Here is a 23,659-nt window from a genome sequence, read left to right as displayed (position 1 = left end):
TCTAGTATGTTCTCTCTAAAGTAGTATAAAAGCTGTATGTAGAGTGGAACTCCCTTGTGCGTTTGTCTTCAAGGGTTCCCTGTCACTTGGTAATCTACTCCCTTATCCAATATGCTGCTGGTCAAGGTTAACCTGGGATCCTTGGGATTCCAGTTCAATGAACACATCATTACATACCCATATTTGATGTACGGTGACTTGTATAGTTTTTTTTCTTCCCAAGTATGCCATATGTACCGGTCAAAGCAGATTTAGAAGTACATGTACAATGGCCGCAAACGATGCGTGCGACAGAACAGATTGTCCTATCCGGCGCTCACGGCCACTACTATCCTGTTTATTCCAATGTTGGCATCATGGTGTGTCCCGGAAGCCCATCAGATACTGCATACTCTGGAATGCGGTCTGGAAACGAGTTAAAGTAATCAAACTCTTTATTGTCTGTTCTGAAATTTCACGTACCACAGGAGAGTATTGCGGGATCCTGCGAAGTACAGCAATCAGTGACGTTTATGGTCTTCCATATCAAAGATCTTACATGTGTCCACTGAGCGCTACCTCTATGAAGGTTAGTCCTCGCTCAGTGTGGGATGTACCGAGAGTCCCAACACCATCAACGATGAAGCTGTCATTTTGGATGGGAGTTTGGAAACCTTGCAATCCATTCCCTGACGTGCATCAAACATTCAGTCAGTCCATTTGGTCACCACTTAGCAACACAAACGGCGGGGTTCACGTACACGTCATACTGAAAAAAATGGATATTGTATACACTCAGTCAGCGCTACCGCAAAAATGTTATGCTTACTTTTGGATCACGATTCTCGCCCTGAATGAATACCCGTTAACAGGGAGCGATGTAAAGCAGTGATGCTAAAACACATACCCTTCAGCAATCAGAATAAAATCAGCGAGGCCATGCGCGATGACGGTGCGGTTACTCTTCTCAATGACGTTCGGCAAGACGGTAAACGAAGATGGAGGGCTGGAATCTCCGTCAGGGAACACATTAATATTTGAGCACTCTGTCCAATCCACGTCAAGTGGAGCATGAATGGCTTTCTTAACATCTTGTCGGTCAAAGTATAGTGGAGACAACTGAATGTCTTCGAACGACCCTCTAGAATCAAATCAGTGATAGGTGCGTTGGCCCATGGCAACTCCGACACTTACGGGAACCCGAGCACGTCCCAAAGAATTGGAAAAGTGTCGAAGATTCGGTAGATGTTGAACGCGGGGTTAATGGCAAAAGCCGCATCGAATATGGTGTCCCATAGATCGCATCCGCTGTCGGCTTCCGTTGACTGTCCGGGAAGCGGAAGAAGCCCTTTGGGAGGATATGTTGCAAAAGTCTCTGTGTAGCCGGTGTAGTTGCAAGCTGCAGCTTTAGCGTCAAGTTCGGAGAGAAACGCCTGCCTAATCGCCACATTCAATACGTGTATGTACAATGGTTGCTTTAACACTAACGTGAAAGCAAAGACTCCTTCGTACTTGTGAACGAAGTCAACCGCGGGAATCTGTTCTTGAACTACATCCCATCCAATGACGGCTAATGCAGTAATTGGTGCATGGAACGGACAGAAATATGCCTGAGATACATACGATCAGCAATCCATATGCCCTTCAACGTCAAGTCTAGGGCGCCAGGATGCTCATAGATGTAATTGGCGATGTCTGATGGCATATGGTCACCAGAAGAACTGACAGCAGCTGGTTGTACTCACAAGGCACGTACATTCCTGCGTACTGGAATTACTCCTCAGAAATTTCCGGACCAATAGGAAAAAGGATTGCGACATACACTTTCACCCGTGACATACAAGTTCTTCTCCTTTAGTTCCGAAAAAACCTCCAAGAATTGTTGGAAGAAACCAACAAGCTGCTCTGCCAAATCATCCTCATTCTGGATATACGACATTGGTTTATATCATGATAGAATAACCGGTGCATACCTTTATCGTCGGTGTTCCTTGCGAAAAACCAGTCCCAACTGGTTGCTCGACCCATAGGACACTCGAGAGATTAGTCCAACTCATATCATTGACGATGGGTTTTGCTGTTCCGACTCCCCATTGGAACGGCTAAAGAACGGTGAACAACAGAAAAGTCTCGGAAATGTAACCTACCCCGTTCTCTTCCAAAAACCCTTCCAATGAAGAACATCCAGGACCACCATTCGTCCTGAGAGCGTGTAAATTACGGTTTGTGCAATTTAAATCGACATTATCCTTACCAGAATATGAGGTCATCCAAGCTGCCTTGCGGGCCGGGAGGGAAAAACCAGAAGAACAGCTGAACGCGAGGGCGTGTGCTGATTACTACCAATTATTGTCTGACACCGCATGGACTGACCTTCCGCGACTCATTGGGATCGGCAGAGATAGGCATCAACCCTGACCAGCTTGGACCTACGTCAAAGTCGACTTCAGGAATGCTCGAGCCATCCACCCAAAACTCTATCGACGGCGAAGCTCCCGATAAGCCGAATGCCGTGATCGGATGGAAAACACTTAACGCACCGGAGGCCTTGGGATTAGAGAAAGTGATATTCTGTATTCCTGCGCGCCGTTCGAGGTCGATGCCAGTAGTGGGCTGAGGTATAGAGCGCCACCGCTTGGCCGCCTCAAGTTGTCGCGCCTGGATTTCGCTCTTGCGAATTTGACGCGCACCGTGTGTGAGGGCGGTTAGGCCGAGGAGAATCGTCACCAAGCGTAAGAGCATGAACGTAGGTCCTGGTGGTGGGTTGCATTTGCGGGGAGGGCGACGCGCTATATATCTTCACCCGGAAAACCGGAGCATAGCAAGAGAAGCTTTGCCGACTCCTATTATGTCCTACCGTGGGTGGTTCACCGTGTAGATTACAGCGTTGCGCTATATTTAGGTCCCCTAGTGCGAGGTGTCGTCCCTGAAGCACATGCATTGAGGGGCTGTATAATTACTACTGATAAGCTATCCCACATGCTCTAAATCTAAGGAAATCTAAGTCATGGTAATGTGACGCACCCACTCAAATGGTGCTTAACACGCAATGCCTAACAAAATACTCATGGAAACGATCGTCGGGAGTCAGCTCGGGATGGAAGGTCGTAAGCAAGTGGCGGCCTTGTCGAAGGGCCACGATGGTCTTTGGATCGGAGTCGTCCAGACCTGAAAGAGCTGGAGGCAATAGTTCGGCTGGTAGTCGAGCGAGAACTTGTATTGGTGTATCTTCGGGGGAACTAGAAAGCTCGAGAACAACCTGTACAAGAGATGAATACGGTCCCGAGAAACAATAAAGAAGGGCAAGAGATGGGCGGAAGGCAGCTATCAGCCCAGTGAGGCACACTAATGTCGATTTTTATGGAGAGGAGAACACAATAGAGTGAATACGGCTTGCAGTTCCGCCATACGGCCCTGCAGAACTCTGCGGAGGAACACTGCTAGCGAAGAAACAGGTGACAACTGCCTCGAAAATCGCATCCTCTGATGATTCAAATCGTCTTAGCGTCACGTACCGGAGCTCGTATAAAAACACCTATAAACGGCGTTTCCGAATCCTTCATTCCCTCGACACTTAGCGGCACTTCGAAAGATTCTACCTATAATGTCCGGTGTCAATATTAATAACATTTAGAAGCCGACGATTCCTCGTACTTGTGACCCCCAGCCATTTCGGGCAATCGATATCGATATTGCTTGTAGCAACTCCTGTCCCCCCTTCTTCGCACCAATAACAGATTGTGCTAGGAGAATGGCGCCAGCGCAGGTTCCCCAGACAGGTTTAATTTTCACGAATTCCTTGAGCGGATCGAGAAGACCCGACAGGCGTGCCAGTAGCGCAATGGTGGTTGATTCTAACAGCTGCGCTCAGCAATGGAGTCAACTTTCTGTACGAAAGAAGAAGCTGACCTCCACCAGGAATAATGAGGCCATCGCAGATGGCCAATTCTTCGGGGGTCCGGACTAGTATGGCTACTGGACGAATGGTAAGAGATAGGCGGTGCACTGCTGCCTGATGCTCCGCAAAGGCTCCCTGCAAAGCTGGAATAAAAATTTCAGCATTATTGGACTATTGCTGCTGAGATTATTGGTCCCCTCACCAAGGATGCCAATCGTTACTTGGATAGCCATGGAGGATGAGTCAGAGAGCGGGTCGACGGCGCTCCGGGGTTCATTTTTGCCATTTCATCGATGTCATGATCGGACCCCAATAGCACTACATCCGAATTTTTTCTGTATCGGTAGAAGAAGAAAAACCAATCTTCTGCTCAGAATGCATCTTCGAGACTGAAAAAAACTTACGCGAAGCGGCAACGCCAGCAGCCGGGCCGTTCAGGCCGCTCTGTGGTCTCACCTGACATGATTCATTTTGCCACCTTATGTAATTTGTGTGACGAATGTAAGCGTGACAAAGTCGAAACATTTTTGTGACCATTGTCCTTTCTTTCTCTTACCACCATGTCTGACCTCGACGCTGACCTCTATGGAGGTTCGTTATGTTTACGCTTCCCATAGTGAAGCAATACTCATTGCATTGTTTTCTAGACCTTTACGACACTGATTTCGCTGATCAGGCGCAGGAGGAAAAACCGACGACAGCCCCGGAACAAGTACCTCAGGAGCCAGTATCAACGCCGGCCTCGAAACCTCAGCAAAGTGCTCCAGTGAAGCCTTCACCGCCTTCAGTCGATATCAGAACGCCCTCTTATTCGACGCCGGCAGTCCAAACGCCAATAGCCCCTATGATGATGCCACTAACACAGCAAATTCCGACATACGAACAGCCGCAGGATGACTATGGGGACTCCTCGCGAGCTGATGGAGTTTACCAGAATATTTCGGTTGCTGAGCGGACCATACGGCCCTCAGAAATGAAGGACGAGGGGTAAGATATTCGTCACCATCATTCGTTTCAGGACCCTTTGGCACCACGTCTACTGTAATCCAGCATCTCTTTAGATGTCTGTCGCGTAGTCGGTCTGTCTGTCATCTACACCAGCACCTAGCGTATCTGCGTTGTCTACGACTAAGCTAGGCTATGCACAAACAGTAGCGTCTCTCTATTTTTATCATCCTCGTTGCGACAACTCTGTCCTAGCCTACTGATACTAATAGCAATTTCTCTGTTTTCTGCATGTCTTCCTCCGTATCTTCATCAACGTCGCTTCTATTCCCCTCTCGCACACTTCGACTCTATAGCAAGATGTTTATTGGTGGTCTCAATTGGGATACGACTGATGGTAGATATGTGATGTGTTATGTCAACGCGTAGTACTTACTGTTTGCCGTAGAATCTCTCCGTAATTATTTTTCGCAGTTTGGAAAAGTCGACGCATGCACGATCATGCGCGATGCGGGCGGAAGGTCAAGATGTTTTGCCTTCCTTACCTTTGATGATCCTGCCAGTGTGAACGCCGTCATGGTCAAGGAACATTTCCTTGATGGCAAAGCAGTACGTTGATCTCCGAACCCAAGATGAATGCCGATATTAACTTGATTCTAGATTGACCCGAAGCGAGCTATCCCCCGGCAGGAGCATCAACGTGCGACAAAGCTCTTCATAGGTGGTCTCGCGGGAAGTGTGACGTCCGAGTCCATGCGTGAATTCTTTTCACAGTTCGGCAAGGTTATTGACTCGACCGTCATGTTGGACCGGGAGACAGGCAGAAGCAAGGGCTTTGGGTTCATCTCCTTTGAAGATACTAATGTCCAGCCACTCCTGGGCTTCGGTAATCTCGAGATCGATGGTAAACTGGTTGGTATCTTCCCTTTTCTCGCAAGTTTAAACTGATTTGCCGCAGATCGACGTTAAGTTGGCGCAACCGAGGTACCAGCGGGATAACTACAATGAAGACAACCAGGGCGGTGGAGACTACACTGGAGCCGTTGTTGGAAGAGGCGCTGGTACCGTTGCTGCCCAGAGTAACTTCAACAACCCCATGGCTGCCACCGGAACTGGAAACACGCCTTTCGATCCCCAGGCTTTAGCTCAGCTATACACTCGCATGTTCCAAATGACTGGAGGTGGTGCGATGAACCCCATGATGGCTAATATGAATCCGATGATGGCTGGTATGGCTGGTACAGGCTTTGGTGGCCCTGGAAACATGAGAGCAATGGGTAATATGGCCAACATGGGTATGGGTATGGGTATGGGTATGGGCGGTGGAGGAATGAGTATGGGGAGGGGAGCTATGATGCAGGGAGGTGGTGCGGCCACCATGAACCCCAATATTCCAAGGGGCCCTCGCGGCGCCCCTAGTGGTCCTGGAGTTGGTCCCCAGCGAGCGGCACAACGGGGTCAGCACAATTACCACCCTTATGCACGCTGAACGGAGTCACGGCCGATTCACCGTCAAAAATCTTCGGACCTGGTCTTTTTATCTTTTTTTTCGTCTACCGTACTTTGTACAACTAAAATGAATGAACTCCGCTCGTTTTATCGTCTCGATGAGTTTACATAACACGGATGTATTCGTCAGATAATTTCAGCAGACAAACAACCTGGGCTGGATCCACACGAAGATTTACATCTTGCAATAATAATATTCGGAACCTACTTCCCATCATCGGGAGGACTATCTACAAAGACACATCTTTCCCAAGGCACCACCTCCCCATGCTCAGTCACACCCTGAACATAAAACCTCGTCCTCGTCCTGACTGGACTCTCCACAATAAAGGTCTTTGCATCTCCCGAGTACCCAGACGTGCCGATCCACGTCGCATCCTCTGGTCTCCCAGCATACGTCGCCGATGAAAAGGGAGCAGCGTATATGTTGCAGTACAGGAAAGACGGGACCCGGCATGGCTGCATATCCCATAGTGGGACAGGATCTTCGGGGGAAGTAAGCGGGCGTTGGACGAAGACCGGAAGAGACGCGGCGACTTCCCAGGTGAGTTTCCTATCTTGTGGGGAATAGTCCGCCCAGAGGACCATTGGAGCGGACGATGGAGAGGGCGAGGGTGCCCTGAACACGTTCAGCTGACCTAAGAGGAGGGAGGACGCAGCGAGAGACTGTGATGGACCTTCTGTGACGATCGCTATAACTAAGCCAATGGATGCGGAGGATGATGATGAGGAGACGGAAAATCGTATGGAGAGCTTCACCCATCCCTGTGCAAGCGGGGTATCATTTTCAATCTGGGGTGTGATGATAGCGCTGTCTTCCGTAGAAGACTTGACAGAGAGACTAACATCTAGGTCAGCGGCGGCGTCAAGCTTGTAAACCGCAGTAGCTTGGTAGGTGGTTTGCGCGGTAAGCGCAAGCGATTGTACCGGTAGCCATATGCAGCGGTACACCGAGGGATCCCCCTGGTCCGTGAGCGACAACCGAAGAGAGCTCCCCCCGTTCCAAGCGTCGTCCATGCAAATAGACGGCTCCGCCTCTATCTTCCCACCAAACAGCAGTCCCTCATCCTCACCCTCCCAGGAAATTGCCGGTCGGGGCCATACGAGGTCCCCAACGCTCGTCTGTTTACCGACGTCGGTCCACCCTTTCTCGCTCTCGAAGACTTTGACGCCGTTGACCCACCACCCATGGCCTGCACCCGGCGAGAAGGTGGTGTAGAGGGCGAGGCGCACGGGATCGGGCGGTGCATGATGTGCGAAGAAAGATGCGATAGGGAGGAAAGGGCCGTGCGTGCAATCAGGCTCACCCTGACGGTTGGGAGCTTCAGGCACTGGCACCTCGTCGTTGTTCGTCGTTCCAACCCAGAGTGTACGCTCGTAATCCCACCACTGCTGCCAGGTCCAGTCGGGTTTGTCTTGTTCGGACTCCCAGGTCCAGGCTTGGCCGAAGAGAGCGACGCTCAGCCCAAGGGAATCTGGGGATATGTGGGCGAGCGCCTTGTAGGAGCCAAAGCCTCCGCCGCCGTGGCTGCCTCGGCCCCAAACATCGACACCTATATTGATGGAATAGTTCATCAAATGGTGAGATTCGCAAAGAAAAGGCTTAATTACCCATATAAATGTCCTGAAGAGTCTTGTTCGAGAAATCCATTTGGCTCTCAATGAGAGCAGGATCCAGGCTGATAAAATACTGCGCCGTAAGGGCCGGATAATCATTCCGCCACTACAGCGAATGAGATGAGCCAAACCAGGATGCCATTTGAAGACATACTGTGTAGTTGCTAAAGAAAGATTGCGAGGATAAAAAGAAAGGCAGGTTCAGACTGTTGAGTCTATCTTGCCAAGCGAGCTGTCCCGATACGATGACACTGTCATACCTTCGTAAAAAATGTAAGCAAAATATACAGCATTGAAATATTAATACATACCATACCACTTCCGCATGAGGTCCAACCTTGTCACGCATTTCAGATTGCAACATGGTGATCCACGTGGAAAGCGCTCTCGTCTGCTCAAAGCTACCTTGCAGAGGGCACTCAAAGTTAAGCAGGTATCCATCAAACCCTCTTTCTTCGGCGAGCTCTGCAAGAACCCGTGCATAATGATGCGATACCGGGATAGAAGACGGGCTTGCGTGATGGACTGCAGGTCCAGTACTTGACTTTGGAAGCTTGCCTACGAGGAGACGGAGACAATCTGCTTCTGCGCCTCCTTCGAAAATACTAGCAAAGAAATTCAGTCAGTGACGCGTTAATGAAGAAGTATTACTTACAGGGTGCCTAGCATTTTAACCCCCTGTCGATGTGCGGCGGTTATCCAACCATGTGGGGGGATCGTAACGCGGTGATGCGAAAAACTGATTGTCACTTATCAGGCACGTCCGACATCATATTATTGGATACTTACTAGATGAAGCTTTCGCATGCCGACCAATAGTTGAACGTATACGAGAGTGCGAACGGGCTCTCAGTGTATCCTCCCTGGACGGTGATATTCACAAACAAGTACCTGGGCGGTAGAAAGATATGCGTACCTTGTAATCGTGACATACCTTTACTAAAAAAAAAAAAATAAGCTATACGATCCACTTAGGCTTGCTGAGGCTTCACCAGAAGTTTTCCCCGAGAGCTTGGTTCGGCCCCTGGCCTGCGTGGATAGTATTTCAAGGGAGATGTCAGTTTCTTCACCGGAGTTTCTGTCCATGAGTCGAGTTCCTCGAGAGACTTAAAGTACAGGGTCAGATGCCCAGGGGAGCTGTCCAGGCTCACAGATTCTCTAATCGGCATGGTGGTGGTGGCAGTCTGCGATTCGAGCATCAAATGATCGCGTAATTGCAAGCCACGGAACGACCGGGCCGTATGGTGTGGCTAATTTCTGCCAAGTGGCCATTTTTGCCCAGAAGATACTACTATCAAAAAATCGTCTCGTACTCGCAGTACTTCCTTCAAGTTTCCCACATTCAGAAGACAACAATATTCATTCGCAAAGTTCTTTTATATCAGTAGGAGAAAGCTAAGGCCATGGGGGACCCTTAACGACACAGGAATGTCTAGTCTCGTCCGACAGTCCTACGCGTAAACGTCTTCAGGTGCGACGCACAGAACCTAGACATGGTTAACTCTGCAAATATGATCCCCCATAACCGAGACCCACCTCTCCTGGATAGATATTAGTGCAGGTCGAATCCACATTGGGATTATTGGCCAACAGAACGTCGTACGTGGTATTCTCAGCAGCAGCAATAGCAACGCAGTTATCCCCTGAGACAACCACGTAAGTGTCCGTGCAATCTTGGCCGATAATGCCTAGACAAAGGACCTTCGATAACGAAAACCTCAGTACATATTCGCAATGCTATGAGAAGCGAGGAGAGCTACCTCGCCCAAAACCAAGTTGGTACACCCCACGTTGATGTTGGTGTTCACCTCAGCGAGCTGATAGCTACAAACAACAAACCATGGTAATCAGTGGGTAAGAACGACGATAAATGGGAGCTGCATACGTAGAAACGTTCTGAGCAGCAGAAATCGCATCGCAGGTGTCACCGAGCTGGACGGTGTAGTTGCGAGCACAGTTGGCCACTTGGGCAGCACCGAAGCGGAATCCCGCGGTGAAGAGGAGAGCAAGACCAGAGAGGATGAACATATTGGTGACGGAGAGTTTGCTTAGGAGGGACTGGGGGAGAGAGAACCTGGTGAAAGATGGCGACGCGTTTCTTCCTTTATACGCCCAAGGTCTGACTCGCTATTCGGCGGGAAGGGACATTCAGCGGGATGGTATGGCCGTTTTACGGAAAATTTGTGGCGGGACACGCGTGTGCATCATACGGCGCTAAATGTAATGACAAGAATCATAACCTTGTCTGGATAGATGAGTCGCGCCTTGCTCCAAGATGACTCACTAATCAATGCAATCGAGTCTTTTCATCAGCTCCGGTGATCTATCCAGTCCCGAAATCAGCTTCATCGAGTCACGAAGTCAAAAAACTCTCATGATGAGGTACAAGATGCAAGCCGCTGTTACACAAGACGCGAAATTAACACGTCAGAATATCTGATCAGAAAGGAGGGGTTCTCATGATAACCTGGAATAAAGAACGTGCCACTGCAGAGCAATGAGCGGGGTCACCGTCAAACGCGAACGCAGGTTCCAGGTTCCCGGCTGATGATCTCCGTCAGTCGATGGCCCTGACACGCGTACATGTACCTGTGACGGAGAGTGTGATCGTTGGCTGGCACACCTACTTTCCTGAATACGAAGAAGGATATACCGTCAAGGCGGACACTACTATTGTAGTTCGTCAACCAGAAAACTGTCAAACTTGTGAAGCCGCACCGACAGCGGGCGTTTTTCAGATGGGTCATTGTCGCGCGGAAAAGACATCCGACTGCCTCTGATAGAGAGAATTCACACTCTAACGTTACCCTTGGAAATGCGAGGGGTCTCAAGTCGTGTGGATGCAGTTTCCGATTCGTGATTCTTAATGTGGCGGCAAGACCGCCATGATATGTAGTCTGCTTCCTTATTCCTGGTTCGTATATTTTCATCCCTTTTTTTTTTGCAGTTTATTCACTGTAGCCGGTGTGAGAACGAGAGTGTGAGAGATGTTGCGAAACAGAACCCTGCCGTGGTAAATCACAACAAGGGATGGCACAGGTGGGTCTTTCTGGTGGGAAAGGAATATCATTGCTCGACGGAAGTTGCTTTGCTCCGCGTTCGTAGCTGAGGACCATATCTGTAGAAAATAAAAGGCGCCGGACAGCCAATGACCAAGCAGATCAAAGCCAGGATGGAGTTTCCCCAGCCTGTAGTGGTGAATATGAGCCTGATGTTCATTGGTTCATCGGAAAGTTGCTTACCGTCGCCAACTCTCTCGTACATCTTGTCAGCAAAGAGAGGAAACCCAAATCCAGCGAAGGCCCTGAACGACGAGACTCCTGCGATTGCACTGGCGGCATGGAGTGCGTAGTTATCCACCTGTGGGATCACTGAGTTTTTTTTGTCTCTCCAAGTATCGTTCATTCTTCACCAGATATGTCTGTATGCATGTCCAATTTCCGCCTGATACATTGCGTTAACTCAGTTCTGCAGGAAAATGTGGGGACAAACGTACCGATTCCGATGGAATATATGAATACGCCGATGTCTATCAGCGGTCCTGAGTAGAGTTGAAGGCACCCTAAGGGTAAAACACACCAGGAGCAAGCCAAAAGATACGCGCATTGGCGGTCCATCCGTATATCAACAATCCAATCGGAAGCGTGGTCGCAGAAACCATCAAAAGCGGTAATCTGAATGCTGGGTTCAAACTCTTTCACAAGATTCGGCGCGAGACTAGAACACTACCTCATTTCAGGGGTGCCAATCCCCCCATTTTTGACTTTCAATCGGACGTAAATCCTATTCAGGACGCGTGCACCAACTTGCCCTCCGACTGGTAAAGAAAGAACGGATATCAAGCGGGAGGTCACGGTCTATAAAAAGACTGAATGATCTCACCTGTGGATCCCAAGGCGATTGCGAGATAGTGCAAGCCTGAGATTCCAGTGTTTTCGTGATATTGGTCAGTGTATACCTTGACAAAAGCTGCTTGAATGGTTAAAGATTGTATTCAAAAAAAGACAAGAGTAGCACCTACACGAAAGACTCAGATACAATACACCATACAGAACAGCCATATACAGGGCGAAGACCTGCACAATAGGTTCCGTGGCCAGAAACTTAAGCGGCTTGATCATGCCTTGGGTCATAACGCTAGCACAATGTCGGCCAGGCTGCTCGAACCGTGAACGAATCATGACGTTGCCGGTCGACTTCCTGAGAGCCCGCGCCTTGCGCTTCTGCAGCTCCGGAACATACGTTTCTTCTAGGAAGATCTTATTTTGAAGACGGTGAGCTGATTAACATTCATGGGGGAAAAAAAGTACTCACGAAGCCTGCGATTTGTAGGATGGCGTCAGAGATGCTGACGCTCCAAAAGACCCACTCCCACCGGACCCGTGACGCTATCCATCCGCCAACTAAAGGGCCGGTGGAAGGTCCGACTAATGGAGCAAGGGAGTAAAGACTCATCGCCATCCCCCTCTCTTCTGGCGACCACAGATCGCCAACGACGCCGCCACCGACGGACTGAGGTGCAGCCCCGCCGAATCCAGCCAAGAATCTGAAAATTAGCATTTGTGTAGGCGTCTTGGCGATAGAACAAATGGTGTTGAACACTAAATAAATTCGTCAGCAAAAGGAAAACAGTCATCCAAAGAGCAAATACCTAAGAACCAGATATTAGATACCTGTAGAACTACAAGGCGACCACAGAGCTCGGACATTGGTCCCCATATCAAGGGCTTTTTTCCAAACGTGAAGCGGCGTGTCATAATGTCAAAGAGAGCAAAACTCACTCCTAATGCATACGCCAGGACGAAAATGGAGAGCGACATATTTTGTAAAATCGAGTCGTGCGGGATATCCAGCGCATCAGAGATAATTGGCAAAGCAGGAGAAGATATCGACGAAGCGACCGGGCTTTTATATGATAAGAGTCCCTTAGCCTTACCGTTCTGTTGGTTGTGGGAGTGCATACCTTATGAACGTGAAAAGACTGACAACCAACGTAACGGTCCAGCGCCTTCGATTGCTCCAGTTACGAGGATTGCTCGGGTCATTGAGTCCATCCCATCCCAGCTCCTTGGTCCTTGCGTTTCCTAAATGCTGGTAAGTTGCATCAACCGACGGTAATATTGTCAGGCTGGAACTAGGTCCAGATTCTATCGGGCCAAAACAAATGTTATACAAGAACACTGGATCTAAGAAGAAGCAAAGTACCGTCGACTTCAGACAGTGACATGTGTATCCACAGCAAGAAGCAATGGACAAAGTCGTACCAAGGAGGTGTACCCAGAAACGCTAACAATTCCAGAGGCTTTAAATAGTCGAAGCAGAGAAGAACATTGTTCTTGAATTCGCCGCAATAAGTTTCCTTGAAGGAGCCAAGCATCGCCCAATATCATTCTTGGACGACACAGAGCACTTGGCATGAGAAACAAGAGTCAGTTTCACAAATATCTCCGTAGAAAGAAAGCAAACAGCTCCCAGAAGCGCCAGTATCCGTGCGAAGTTTGGCACCGATATTAGCGTGATTCCTCACCGGTTATTCCTCGGCTGAAAACTTCCAGGTAGAAAAGGACATAGTGAGAAGGAAACGTCCCTCCACCATATTTTCGATGCAATGGACAAAGCCAAGCTGAGAAAAAGGGAGCATTGCGCGGTGGAAATTCTTGGACACATCCTCCTAGTGGCGTGGAGAGTATCTTCCTTTTAGGGCAGCCGTCAACAACCTGAAATTTCGATGGACCTTGGAATCTTTATCTCGAACGGTCGAATCTACGCTTATCATCTATGAACCAGCAATTCGGAAACTTTGATTCCTCCCCGTATCTGCAACTTAAAATGTCAACGCACCTGTGTCGATATATCTAGGGTCATACGGGATGATAGGACCTGTTCCTGTGGAGCATCGCAAAGATTGGCATGATTTAGGGATTCACAGTTGCTTCCCAAATGCAAACATCAAACATTTACACGGTAAACTCAAATTTGAGTTAAAATACACCTTATCTTCACCCAATACAACCTTGTTCTTGCAGTTTTTTCTTGTGTTATCCCGGCTGCGTCGTATTCCGCATGTCATTTGTACGACTTCTTATCGTCATATCTCACAATCCCCGGTATGTTCTACCGATTTAAGGAAGCGCGATCTCATCTCCAGTTGTTCTGCCATTCAAATGATTTTCTCTTTTCCGTGTTTCTACCACTGAAGGTGTGCTATCCGTCAAATTTAATACGGGCTGTGTTGCAATGCACGGAATAGGCATGGTCGGCTCCCTAATTAGAATTGCAGACAGAAATACTGGCGCCTCGAGTTCTTCTGCCAAAGCCAAGAACGACCATAAATGTGCAGTTCAGAAATAACTCTGGGATCTGCTGCTCATGGGGCGACATCGGTCTCGGCACCAGCTCCTGATTGCGTAACCAAAATGGTAACAGAACGAAGGTGAAGGTGCCCTCCGCGGAGAAACGTCCATTCACTTTCAGCTCAGATTCCACGGCTTCAGGTGTATGAACAGCATCCGAATTCAATGCGGCAAGGAGCAGTCGACCATGGCAGACGGGAACTTTTTATTGACTACACACGGATTTTGGCCTTTTCGCATGATTATGGAGTGCAGAAAGCGACATTAGCCAATGCCAGCGGTTATGTACTCCCAAGCCAAGACAAATCTATGTTTGTACCGAGCGCTGTCGAGCTATTTAATCCTCGTATTCAGCGAGGACGCGCCATCCTCTACCTTTTTTACCCTTCAGTTTTTCTATCATTCTGTGCACAAGCCCGTTTCCAATGCCTATGCTGTACGTTCACATGGTACCTAATACTCTATGTTTCCCACTGACTTCTTTGTCCAGGCCTAATCCTGCCGAGAAATACTTACCGTATCCTGCGGTCAATTTTCCGTCCAACTACGTTCGCCAATGGCCAGCCAGAAGAACCACCATCTCTCCAACGTGGCTCTCAACAGATTTACGGGACGGAAACCAAGCACTAGTTAATCCCATGAGCAATAAGACGAAACTCGAGCTCTTCCGGTCAGTTTTTTCTCTCGCGTTGTATCAGCTTGCCTGACTTCTAGTCACTAGATTACTAGTTGATATCGGTTTCAAAGAGATCGAAGTCGCATATCCGTCTGCTGCTGCTCTAGAGTACTAATTCGTTAGATCTCTTATCGAAGACGCCGAAATCCCAGAGGACGTCGCTATTCAAGTAGGTTCTGTTTCTCTGAAAATAGCGCCGCAACGATTCGATTTCTTTGCAGATCATCACTCCCGCCCGTTCGGATCTAATAACAAAGTCTATCTCATCTTTATCTGGTGCAAAGCATGCGATCATCCACCTTTATAATGCCGTATCTCCTGTCTTCCGCGAAGTCGTATTCAGGAACACCAAGGCACAGACAATCGAGTTAACTCTAAACGCTGTTCGTTTGGTCAAACACTTGACTGAAGAGGAGACTGCTCGATCTGGTACGCAGTATGTATGGAATCCAACGACCAGCCATCTAACAATATCATCGATTAGGTACACGCTTCACGCTAAATTATTGTTTCGAGACGTTTTCCCAGACTGAACCCGAATTCACGGTTGAACTTGGCAACAGAGTTCTAGGGGAATGGGGAAAAGCCAGCCCGGAAGATAAGGTTATTTTTAACTTGGCTGCTACTGTGGAATGTGCACCAAGCAACCATTACGCTGATATGGCAAGAGGCATCCTCCTTTGGTCTACTATAATAGCTCGCTGATTCGATTTATCAGGTCGAGTACTTTTCCAACCATATCAATCAGCGGGACAGCGTTATTCTCAGTATCCATCCTCATAATGATAGAGGTAGGCATCCACGGCCTGTGCAGTCCCCTTATCCTAACTTTCCTCAACCCAGGAACCGCTGTTGCTGCAGCAGAATTGGGCCTTCTCGCTGGAGGCGCTCGCGTTGAAGGCTGCCTTCTCGGGAACGGCGAACGCACAGGAAACGTCGATCTAATCTCCCTCGCTCTGAACCTCTACTCCCAAGGCATCTCTCCTCATCTCGACTTTTCCAACCTCCCGGAAATCGTCGAGATTGTCTGCCGTTGCAACGAAATGGCCGTACCCGCTCGTTACCCGTACGCCGGGAACCTCGTATTCTCCGCTTTCGCAGGGACACACCAAGACGCTATCAAAAAGGGACTTGACTCTCAAGCGAAGCGGTGGGCAGAAGTCGATCGCTCCGGGATGGGCATCAAGTCCTGGGCTATGCCGTATATCCCCTTGGATCCTAAGGATATCGGGTATGGCTACGAGAACCTTATCAGGGTCAGCAGCCAGAGCGGGAAGGCAGGAGCTGCGTATGTCATCAAGCAGAAGATGCAACTCGACCTACCTCGCCGCATGCAAGTATCCTTCTACGGTGTCGTCCAAAAGGAGAGCGAACGCTTGGGCAAAGAGATGACGGCCGTCCTGATCACCGACGCCTTCAAACGGACGTATTCCATCCACCATCTGCCTATTAACCGACTTTACCTTCAGTCCTACCGTCTCTTACCATTATCGCCATCATCCAAAGAGCCTTCTTCGCCAGCCTCGGACTATTCCGATGACCTCTTTGCCTTATCTTCCGCTGAAGACCACGAGACTCGCTTCAGGTTTGAGGGGCACGTCGTCGTCGACGGTGCTTCACGCGATATTCAGGGTGACGGCAGTAACACCGTCCAAGCAGTCATGAACGCCATGCACACGTGCCTCGACCTGGAACTCACCACGGGTGAGTACGCTGCACAGATGATCAACGCCGAGAAGGCTCCCAAGGCAGCGACGTTCCTCGAGCTGCGTGGACCAGGCGGCGAAAGTGCATGGGGGGTTGGTATCTCTGATGATGTGACGACCTCTAAATGCCGCGCGGTCATCAGCGCCGCCAACGGACTCTTAGGTGACCGACCCATCATCCCCCAAAAGATGATGTTCACTCCCCGTCCTCTCCTCGCTCAGAGTCAGCTATCGGACAACTGGCTTCGAGACGTCAAGTTGAGGACAGGGCACGCTCTTTTGCCCACACCCGAGCAGGAAAGGACAGAGTTGCTCCAGAGGGGGACATCGGTTTGAAGGACTGGGATAGAAGGACGACATCTTTAGACTTTTTGTCTTCAGAACATCCATCATAAACAATATCTTGCATTTTGTATATACGTATCATATATCCGGTATAAGGTTGCTGCTCAAAGTAGTGTGGACTGGTTACAATTTATCATCAATACCTTCTTCCTCCTCTCGATCCTCCACCCGGTCCCTGGTACGGGCTATAATCCGGCGGCGGTCGACCTCCTGAAATATCTTCATCATCATCTCACAGGGACTCAGGATCACGGACCGAACTTACCTCCTCGAGGAGGGACAGGCGGCGGAGGCGGAGACCTTGTCCTAGTCGAACTCGAGCTCGGAATAACAGCATTTCGGAAAAGATTCATCAAGTCCTCAGTACGGAAAACCGGTCCATCAAAGTCGGAAGCAGCGGGAAGTGAGCCTAGGAAGTACGATAACACAGGAGGGAGGGAGACCGGTTTCTCTTCTTCTCTGTCCTTTTCTTTCTCTTGCCTTCGTGGCGGCGGCAGTGGAGGACGTTCACGGTCTTTGCTCGAAGGCGGGGGCGGGCTATATCGTCGCCCTCTTGAGGACGAAGAACCATCCCGGGGGTTCTCCCATCGATCTCTTTCTGACGGCCGAAGTGGCGGAGTATTCGGACGAATGCGCTTGTGCGAAGGACCGTAGTCACCGCTCCTATCATCCCGAGCTTTGCGGTGTTCGGGGGATGGAGGTCTCTTGGTGCCACCAGCAACCGGAGTGGGAGGCGGGGCCAGCAGACTCTGGATCGTATCACTTCTGCCCAAAGCTGACGTGCTCTTTTTAGCGATAGCCACTCCTAGATCTCGGGCAGCAATAGCATCGACGCCCAGGTAGACATGTCGTTGTGCAAACCTCTTCAGTGATGGATCTTTGCGGAAAGTTAGGAAGGTATGACACTATCAGAGAGTAGCTTACCGTTCGGATACACGTCAGACATTCTTTTTTCGAGCTTGAGTGCGGCTTCGAGGTCAGCATACTGATACTCGTATCGAGCCCAGCGTTCCCAGAGCGGTCGCGCCTTTTCAGGAGGGAAAGTACCGATGACCCGCTCAAATAACGCTCGTGCGTCTATTACCAATCAATATAGCCTAGGAAACACCCACAGAGGTATAATCACTTACTGTTCTCGTCGTTGATCGATATAAGGAAAGCCAGATAACGAATGACGAACTGGATCTCGGTGCCAAAGGTGCTGAGACCTTTCTCAAAGATCCGGCTGGCGATGTTTTTGTCGTTCGAGCAGTGGTACTCCATGAGCGCTGTAGAACGGCTTTAGCGACGGACAAAAAGTGATCACAACAACGATCTCACCTGCCGCCTCATATACTTCCCAAGGCGTCCAGCGATCCTTCCTCGCCGCCCCAAACACACCTCGAGACTTCTGCACACCTTCCGTACGTCGCATGAAACGCATATAACAAATATACACTAAGCCGTACTCTGCCCGCTTCTCGGCAAGTTCACTCGGTTTTGAAGGGGTCTCATCGGACGACTGGCTGTTGAAGGAATAATTATTTGACAGGCTTCCTGTTTCGTGGGCTGGAGGCTGTACACCAGGGACATCCCCGTTGGTGCTACTGAATGATGAATTGGCGGTCTTGACTTGCTGCTCAACCACTTCAAGATCGGCTCTCAAGTTCCCGAGGAAAGTGTCAAAGGTGGCCTTGACCTCATCATACTTCTTGTTCACTTCGAGCGCTTCTGCATACGCAAACGTAAGGAGGAAACTATAGCAACTGTGAGCATATGTTTGATGAGAGCGGGCAATGAGATAGATGACCTCAGCGGGTTTGCTTCTCGCCCATTCTTGAGGATGGACATTGCTTCTTCATTCTTGCCAATGCTCTTGGTCCATGTATATGCCATGTACCTACCCAAATCCCAAGTCAAACGTCGAGGTACGTACACAGCTCGATCATCACAAACCAAATTTCAGGAAAGTATCGCATTCTAATGACGGCCTTCCGATACACAGTCTGTACGCGTAGGATCAATAGGGGCTTGTCCTTGTCTTCGATTTCAAGGGGGTTGCTTTCTTCCCATTTTAAATACGCTTTCCACTTGCCGACTGTAGAGCGCTCTGCGGGATCGAACGAGGGCAATGAGGGCAAAAAAAGTTCTGGGCGGCCCGTTGATGGAGGATACAAGGTCGATACATAGTTATTCAACTGCCGATACACTGTTCGCGCTTGCATATGTCCCGGTGAAAGATCGGCCATGAACTTTTTTGCGGTGATCTTGTTCAACTTCATTTCGAACGCTTCAAGATCTTGCCAAAGCTTCTCTACGTTGTCGAGTGGTATTTGAACAGCACGATGATAGACCTTGCGTAGCGCATCCATGTTTTGCTGTTGATCCCAGGTAGTCGTTGCCGTAGCCTGGCAGGGTTCAACCGATGCCTCAGATTAACGACGATAAGAACCTACCTCGCTCTCACTCAAAAACTGGATATAATCGTGCCAGATGTCGCCTGCGTCCTTGTCTTGGCCGACGCCATGGGGTGGATTCAGCGCAAATTCGTACGCCTTTCTGACGACTTCTCGTTTGGCTGGATCTCGCTTGGTGGGATCGGAATGTACGCGTCTGTCGACGATGTCAGACAGAACGTGGGCGATGCCATGCTAAAAATGACTCACCTGACATAGGTCAAATAAAATCGAAATAGGTCCACGGAAGGTGAATGCTTCAAGAACGTCGTGAACAGTGCCTCAGCTTCACCAAAAGTCTTGGGACTGTCAAGGTAATGGCTAATATACGATATTTGAGCCGCAGACTGCAAGAAATGAGAAAAGAATAGACTTGCTGCCGGCAGTTCACGCACCGTGTTTGGGTACTGCTTTAGCAACGAATCAAACACAATTTTTATCTTCTCTGTTTCACCACTTTGCTCAGAAATTTCGACAAGTCTCTTCCAGAGAGCCGGACTGTGCGGTTTTTCTGCCAATTGGGAGCGCAAGGAATCGAATTCGGATAGCGGTGGCAGGCTCTGCAACGACGGTTCGGTCTTGATTGGGCTGTTCAGAGCCGTAATAATCTCTTCGCTCGGTTGAGTCTTGTCACCAGCAGAGTCATCTTGAGACATGCAGAAGAAATTTCAGTTGTACACGCAAAGAAAAATGTAGGAAGTGGACAGAGACAAGATTGGTTGAACCCTAACCCTAGGACTCTTCAAGAAAGCCCGGATATCTCCGGTGGCTGTGCACTCGACAACCGCCGCGAGTTGGCCGCGAGGTTGCCACCCATGATAAATTTGCCAGTATATTTAGCATTAGAATGACCCTTTACTCCTTCCTAGGACGCCAAGAATGCGTCTTTTTTTCCTTCATTCGCTCGCCACTTGTCTCCAATTTGGTTTCGGAGACCTCGTACTCAGCGATGTCACCATCAGGACTTTCATATCCAAGATCTGGGCTATCCTGTGGCAATTATGGAGGGCCACCCTACGAGTTTATCTGCGCAAAACATTGCATGGTACATATGCGAATGAGGGAGAGGAGCAGGCCTACTGGGAATCAGCAATACGATCGCATTTATATCTGCAGACGTCTGGTGCTATGAAAGTCTGGTCCTTTCCGGTCATAACATCCTATGCACCCGCACCTCCAGTATCGACGTCCCAAGAGGACGAACCCGAATCAATAGAATACTACCTTCCATCAAAAACATTCTGTAAATGGCATCGAATGGTTTTCCCCGAGAGCCCGGTATGCGACTTCAAGTCTGCACATCTCGCAATCTCTGACTTGAGAACTTAGAACCACCCGACGCTCAGCCAAGCCCGCATGCTCAAGAAATACTTCAGTAGTCTTGATCGTCGAGAGATGCATCGGATATCACAGTTGTTATCGGATGACGTTGTCTTTGGCACCCACAAATGCTGGGGTTCCAAGTACAGAACATTGTGGAACTCGTGGCTCGAGAAGAAGGGTGCAGACATAGCCATTGTCTTTGCAAAAAAAAAGTCAATGAACCAATAGGTACTCCATCGAATATACTCGTCTCTACATTACTATCGTTTTAGCGATCATGCCCATAGTAATAAAAAAAACCACCAACCTCGACCTCACATCTGTCCCCTCCTCATCAAATTCCTTCTCACTCGTCTCTTCTCAGCACCAAGTCCCTCCCTCTTCCCCCACTGCAAAAACGGCACCTTACCCTTCTCCACACCCGCAACCTCGTCATTATCCGTCCTAAAATCCAAAAGACCCCAGATTGGCAGCTCCATCTCACCCTTCACAAGCACCCGCGTCTTATGCAACGAAGCCGGCGGTGTAGGCGTCAGCACATGCAGCACCTTGGGCGATAATGACCGAATAAGCGCCAGCCCGTAGCACGACGATACTTCCGGAGAAGGGGGCAGGGCGCCTTGAATGTACGGTATACCATCAAGGGGTGTATCCGGCTCGCAGCTCACCAGCCCCACCAACGCACCATTAAGCACGCATTGTATCTCCGAGGGCCGAACATCCTCCATACCCGCCCCAGTGAGAATGACCCGATCCACAGCAACCGAAATATCCACCTCGTACGGCCGCCTAGCACACAGCGGGAGTGAGGTGTTCCATCTCGTGGCTGTGATCTGGCGGAACGCACCGGGGCCAATGGCAGAGGGAAACACGGCATGGAAATAGGACATTATGGATAGTGATCGCGTGTCTACGGCAGAGTACAAGTTCAATGAGGGTATGGGCTTGAGCAGGTGATGTGCTGGAGCTCGAGCGGGCCAAGCATTATCGATTATCGGGGCCTCAAACTCGAATATCTGCGTTGGCTCGACCATGTCATGGATCTTTTGTAGGAGATCTGCACCTAGACCTTTCGTCCAGCCCATCGTATTGACAACGAGCGGGATGCGGTCACAAGTGCGGTCATCGTCACCTTCAATACCCATGTCGGTAGGTATTTGGATATCTAGACGGTAGCTCTGGACTAGAGACTGGATGGCCGATAAATAATGTGACGGGGACGACTTGGGTGTTGTTGCGCCAATATAGTGAGCGTGAATCGGAAGGGTCGGATGAGTGAATGGTGGGCCTGCAACTTTGCAATGAGTAGAAGCCAACGCAGCAGTTTGTTTTTCTTACCAAACAACGGGGACTCTATTATGTTCAAAGCGACCATACCTCCAGGAGTAAACTCCGACTGGCCTAGATCACACTCTAAGTATGCGACCCGTTGGTATCTGACGTATTTCAGTCAGCATTATAAATGATATGAATGATGCTAGCCAATCACCTAGCCAAAAGCCGGTTCACCAGGGTCCTAGCAAAAGTGCTTTTGCCAGTCTTCTTGGGTCCCTCCACGACGTACACCTCAGAAGCATCCACCTCCGCCGCTGATGCAGAAGAGAGGGCAGAAGACCACGATAGTGGTAGGCAAAACGGCTCAGAGTGTTTAGTCCTCCGACTGACCTAACCAGTTCCGTGAGTTGTACGCATCACTGTAGAAGGAAGCAATCCTCACCATATGAACGCCTGGTACACCAAAATCAAACGCATCCTCGTCATTTCGCCGATAAGGACTGAATACCCTATCAAACGCCCTGCATATGACTTCAAGACCGGAAACGTTTGTCTGCAGCTCTTGGACGACAATCAAGGCGTCGGCAGTCGCCAATAAGGATTGAAAACGTGGGGGGAGAGTCGATATTTTTGACGGACCCGCTCGACTCTCAGTTTCTACTGCAATAACAGGCAGAGGAGAAGAGCGTGGGGCGAATACATGGTGCACCCGGGAGGGCGACTGAAGAGTGGTACCACAAACCGTGATCGACCCATGAAGAACAGATAATTTGTACGCCCCCAAGAAACAGATTGTGTCGGACGCGCTGAGGGCAAGGAGGATAGCCGCGCCATCGCCCAGTCCAAACGAGCCAAACTCGTCAGGGGCCAAAGTAAAGGTATTCTGGTCACGTATGGGACAGAACGTCGAAAGCGTGTTGATTTCTTCCGAAATGGTGGGCGGAGGTCGTAGAGCTGGGACTGGTGCTGGCCCTTCGTCCTCCTCGTCGGAGGAATCATTCAATGGTGCACTAGGAGACCAACTCCGTTGTACAGGCTCAGGTTCTTCGATGTCCCCTTCATCGGACGTATCCGAATCATTGATAGCAATGATGTCCTCCTGTATCCGGAACGGGTCAGGCTCCTCAAAGTACCGTGAACGCTCCGGACGCCTGTCATGATTTTTCTTCTTCTTTCGAGAGGAGGAGGCGTTGCCTGGTGAAGGTTTCCGTTTCGGTGGTTGCGTCAGTCCCAGTAGAACCCTCCCATTTGCATCCTCCCTCATCGGGGGAGTTAGTTCTGGCTTTTCCTTCGCAGCCTGCACTGCTTTACGAGCGGCGACAGCGCTCAACATTTTCGAAGAGGACAAAAAAAGATGATTATCAAATAGAGACACACAATTGAATCGGGCCGCACTGCCGGTCGCGCTTCTACCACTCAAAAGGCTTGATCAACGTATCATATCTAATGATTGGCCGTTCAAATCTCTCTCTGACTTATCTCTTGCAGAGAAGAATACATATTTTCTTATCCATGTTGCAATTGTTCACTGTGACACCTTCACGGAGAAGATATTCATCTAGACGGAAGCGATATATTTATGCTCTTCTCACCTTTCT

At 49.5% G+C, this 23,659-nt stretch overlaps 12 protein-coding genes across 12 annotated transcripts; 5 read left to right on the top strand and 7 right to left on the bottom strand.

Moving 5' to 3' along the window:
- Positions 1–9: 9 nt before the first annotated feature.
- Positions 10–2,925, bottom strand: BT62DRAFT_936944 (alpha/beta-hydrolase). The gene is made up of 16 exons (XM_043187215.1): positions 2,520–2,925; positions 2,353–2,456; positions 2,234–2,292; positions 2,127–2,181; positions 1,953–2,081; positions 1,802–1,903; positions 1,725–1,746; positions 1,603–1,674; positions 1,468–1,549; positions 1,174–1,416; positions 887–1,120; positions 809–829; positions 741–748; positions 539–668; positions 463–484; positions 10–405 (listed from the first exon to the last, which is right to left on the bottom strand). The coding sequence occupies exons 1-16, from the start codon at positions 2,719–2,721 to the stop codon at positions 355–357; spliced, it is 1,536 nt and encodes a 511-aa protein (XP_043035133.1). The 5' UTR covers positions 2,722–2,925; the 3' UTR covers positions 10–354.
- Positions 2,926–3,007: 82 nt separating this feature from the next.
- Positions 3,008–4,110, bottom strand: BT62DRAFT_923219 (glutamine amidotransferase subunit pdxT; the record flags this gene model as incomplete). The annotated part of the gene is made up of 5 exons (XM_043184483.1): positions 3,008–3,238; positions 3,495–3,578; positions 3,634–3,833; positions 3,889–4,020; positions 4,080–4,110. The coding sequence occupies 5 exons, from the start codon at positions 4,108–4,110 to the stop codon at positions 3,008–3,010; spliced, it is 678 nt and encodes a 225-aa protein (XP_043035132.1).
- Positions 4,111–4,437: 327 nt separating this feature from the next.
- BT62DRAFT_1011431 (uncharacterized protein) lies at positions 4,438–4,868 on the top strand (the record flags this gene model as incomplete). The annotated part of the gene is made up of 2 exons (XM_043177787.1): positions 4,438–4,468; positions 4,525–4,868. The coding sequence occupies 2 exons, from the start codon at positions 4,438–4,440 to the stop codon at positions 4,866–4,868; spliced, it is 375 nt and encodes a 124-aa protein (XP_043035131.1).
- Positions 4,733–6,492, top strand: BT62DRAFT_936943 (uncharacterized protein). Its single transcript, XM_043187214.1, has 4 exons — positions 4,733–5,219; positions 5,271–5,431; positions 5,483–5,734; positions 5,781–6,492. The coding sequence occupies exons 1-4, from the start codon at positions 5,114–5,116 to the stop codon at positions 6,309–6,311; spliced, it is 1,050 nt and encodes a 349-aa protein (XP_043035130.1). The 5' UTR covers positions 4,733–5,113; the 3' UTR covers positions 6,312–6,492.
- A 43-nt stretch (positions 6,493–6,535) lies between these two features.
- Positions 6,536–9,117, bottom strand: BT62DRAFT_907765 (uncharacterized protein; the record flags this gene model as incomplete). Its single annotated transcript, XM_043183675.1, has 8 exons — positions 6,536–7,884; positions 7,943–8,054; positions 8,103–8,208; positions 8,260–8,553; positions 8,604–8,687; positions 8,738–8,811; positions 8,865–8,882; positions 8,941–9,117. The coding sequence occupies 8 exons, from the start codon at positions 9,115–9,117 to the stop codon at positions 6,536–6,538; spliced, it is 2,214 nt and encodes a 737-aa protein (XP_043035129.1).
- A 282-nt stretch (positions 9,118–9,399) lies between these two features.
- BT62DRAFT_1011428 (uncharacterized protein) lies at positions 9,400–9,976 on the bottom strand (the record flags this gene model as incomplete). Its single annotated transcript, XM_043177786.1, has 4 exons — positions 9,400–9,435; positions 9,485–9,649; positions 9,709–9,772; positions 9,834–9,976. The coding sequence occupies 4 exons, from the start codon at positions 9,974–9,976 to the stop codon at positions 9,400–9,402; spliced, it is 408 nt and encodes a 135-aa protein (XP_043035128.1).
- Positions 9,977–11,014: 1,038 nt separating this feature from the next.
- BT62DRAFT_923216 (MFS general substrate transporter) lies at positions 11,015–13,175 on the bottom strand (the record flags this gene model as incomplete). The annotated part of the gene is made up of 13 exons (XM_043184482.1): positions 11,015–11,136; positions 11,191–11,308; positions 11,361–11,392; positions 11,445–11,489; positions 11,528–11,622; positions 11,678–11,765; positions 11,831–11,917; positions 11,970–12,207; positions 12,263–12,549; positions 12,600–12,675; positions 12,730–12,853; positions 12,912–13,095; positions 13,154–13,175. The coding sequence occupies 13 exons, from the start codon at positions 13,173–13,175 to the stop codon at positions 11,015–11,017; spliced, it is 1,518 nt and encodes a 505-aa protein (XP_043035127.1).
- Positions 13,176–13,683: 508 nt separating this feature from the next.
- Positions 13,684–14,341, top strand: BT62DRAFT_476637 (uncharacterized protein). The gene is made up of 3 exons (XM_043181092.1): positions 13,684–13,912; positions 13,975–14,147; positions 14,199–14,341. Exons 1-3 carry the CDS (start codon positions 13,819–13,821, stop codon positions 14,214–14,216), a joined length of 285 nt encoding a protein of 94 aa, XP_043035126.1. The 5' UTR covers positions 13,684–13,818; the 3' UTR covers positions 14,217–14,341.
- A 385-nt stretch (positions 14,342–14,726) lies between these two features.
- On the top strand, positions 14,727–17,019 carry BT62DRAFT_1011425 (2-isopropylmalate synthase; the record flags this gene model as incomplete). The annotated part of the gene is made up of 8 exons (XM_043177785.1): positions 14,727–14,737; positions 14,792–14,971; positions 15,023–15,067; positions 15,101–15,146; positions 15,199–15,406; positions 15,462–15,580; positions 15,696–15,768; positions 15,821–17,019. The coding sequence occupies 8 exons, from the start codon at positions 14,727–14,729 to the stop codon at positions 17,017–17,019; spliced, it is 1,881 nt and encodes a 626-aa protein (XP_043035125.1).
- A 128-nt stretch (positions 17,020–17,147) lies between these two features.
- Positions 17,148–20,188, bottom strand: BT62DRAFT_476615 (Suf-domain-containing protein). Its single transcript, XM_043181091.1, has 9 exons — positions 19,859–20,188; positions 19,674–19,810; positions 19,464–19,620; positions 18,964–19,415; positions 18,818–18,907; positions 18,349–18,764; positions 18,159–18,296; positions 17,953–18,105; positions 17,148–17,905 (listed from the first exon to the last, which is right to left on the bottom strand). Exons 1-9 carry the CDS (start codon positions 20,117–20,119, stop codon positions 17,277–17,279), a joined length of 2,433 nt encoding a protein of 810 aa, XP_043035124.1. The 5' UTR covers positions 20,120–20,188; the 3' UTR covers positions 17,148–17,276.
- A 101-nt stretch (positions 20,189–20,289) lies between these two features.
- BT62DRAFT_974516 (uncharacterized protein) lies at positions 20,290–21,104 on the top strand. The gene is made up of 3 exons (XM_043189164.1): positions 20,290–20,741; positions 20,793–21,038; positions 21,094–21,104. The coding sequence occupies exons 1-2, from the start codon at positions 20,343–20,345 to the stop codon at positions 21,012–21,014; spliced, it is 621 nt and encodes a 206-aa protein (XP_043035123.1). The 5' UTR covers positions 20,290–20,342; the 3' UTR covers positions 21,015–21,038; positions 21,094–21,104.
- On the bottom strand, positions 21,101–23,325 carry BT62DRAFT_907889 (uncharacterized protein; the record flags this gene model as incomplete). Its single annotated transcript, XM_043183682.1, has 4 exons — positions 21,101–22,074; positions 22,125–22,222; positions 22,276–22,451; positions 22,504–23,325. The coding sequence occupies 4 exons, from the start codon at positions 23,323–23,325 to the stop codon at positions 21,101–21,103; spliced, it is 2,070 nt and encodes a 689-aa protein (XP_043035122.1).
- Positions 23,326–23,659: the final 334 nt, after the last annotated feature.

The sequence above is a fragment of the Guyanagaster necrorhizus genome, assembly GCF_019112545.1.
Source record: "Guyanagaster necrorhizus MCA 3950 unplaced genomic scaffold BT62scaffold_36, whole genome shotgun sequence".
In the NCBI taxonomy this organism is placed as follows: Eukaryota; Fungi; Basidiomycota; class Agaricomycetes; order Agaricales; family Physalacriaceae; genus Guyanagaster; species Guyanagaster necrorhizus.
Note: the sequence above shows the minus strand (reverse complement) of the source record. Positions and strands in the feature narration are given on the sequence as shown.

Excerpts from the sequence above, each read along its gene's own strand:
- BT62DRAFT_936944 (XM_043187215.1), bottom strand. The coding sequence starts at position 2,721 with ATGCTCTTACGCTTGGTGACGATTCTCCTCGGCCTAACCGCCCTCACA. Across the intron at positions 2,293-2,352 it reads ATCCCAATGAGTCGCGGAAG|CTGTTCTTCTGGTTTTTCCC; the intron begins GTCAGTCCATGC and ends CCTCGCGTTCAG. Across the intron at positions 830-886 it reads TTTATTCTGATTGCTGAAGG|GGCGAGAATCGTGATCCAAA; the intron begins GTATGTGTTTTA and ends GTATTCATTCAG.
- BT62DRAFT_936943 (XM_043187214.1), top strand. The coding sequence starts at position 5,114 with ATGTCTTCCTCCGTATCTTCATCAACGTCGCTTCTATTCCCCTCTCGC. Across the intron at positions 5,220-5,270 it reads CAATTGGGATACGACTGATG|AATCTCTCCGTAATTATTTT; the intron begins GTAGATATGTGA and ends TGTTTGCCGTAG. Across the intron at positions 5,432-5,482 it reads ATTTCCTTGATGGCAAAGCA|ATTGACCCGAAGCGAGCTAT; the intron begins GTACGTTGATCT and ends ACTTGATTCTAG.
- BT62DRAFT_476637 (XM_043181092.1), top strand. The coding sequence starts at position 13,819 with ATGATAGGACCTGTTCCTGTGGAGCATCGCAAAGATTGGCATGATTTA. Across the intron at positions 13,913-13,974 it reads AAACATCAAACATTTACACG|TTTTTTCTTGTGTTATCCCG; the intron begins GTAAACTCAAAT and ends TTGTTCTTGCAG.
- BT62DRAFT_476615 (XM_043181091.1), bottom strand. The coding sequence starts at position 20,119 with ATGTCTCAAGATGACTCTGCTGGTGACAAGACTCAACCGAGCGAAGAG. Across the intron at positions 19,416-19,463 it reads AGTTTTTGAGTGAGAGCGAG|GCTACGGCAACGACTACCTG; the intron begins GTAGGTTCTTAT and ends GAACCCTGCCAG. Across the intron at positions 18,297-18,348 it reads GGAAGTATATGAGGCGGCAG|CGCTCATGGAGTACCACTGC; the intron begins GTGAGATCGTTG and ends GCCGTTCTACAG.
- BT62DRAFT_974516 (XM_043189164.1), top strand. The coding sequence starts at position 20,343 with ATGCGTCTTTTTTTCCTTCATTCGCTCGCCACTTGTCTCCAATTTGGT. Across the intron at positions 20,742-20,792 it reads TGGTTTTCCCCGAGAGCCCG|AACCACCCGACGCTCAGCCA; the intron begins GTATGCGACTTC and ends TTGAGAACTTAG.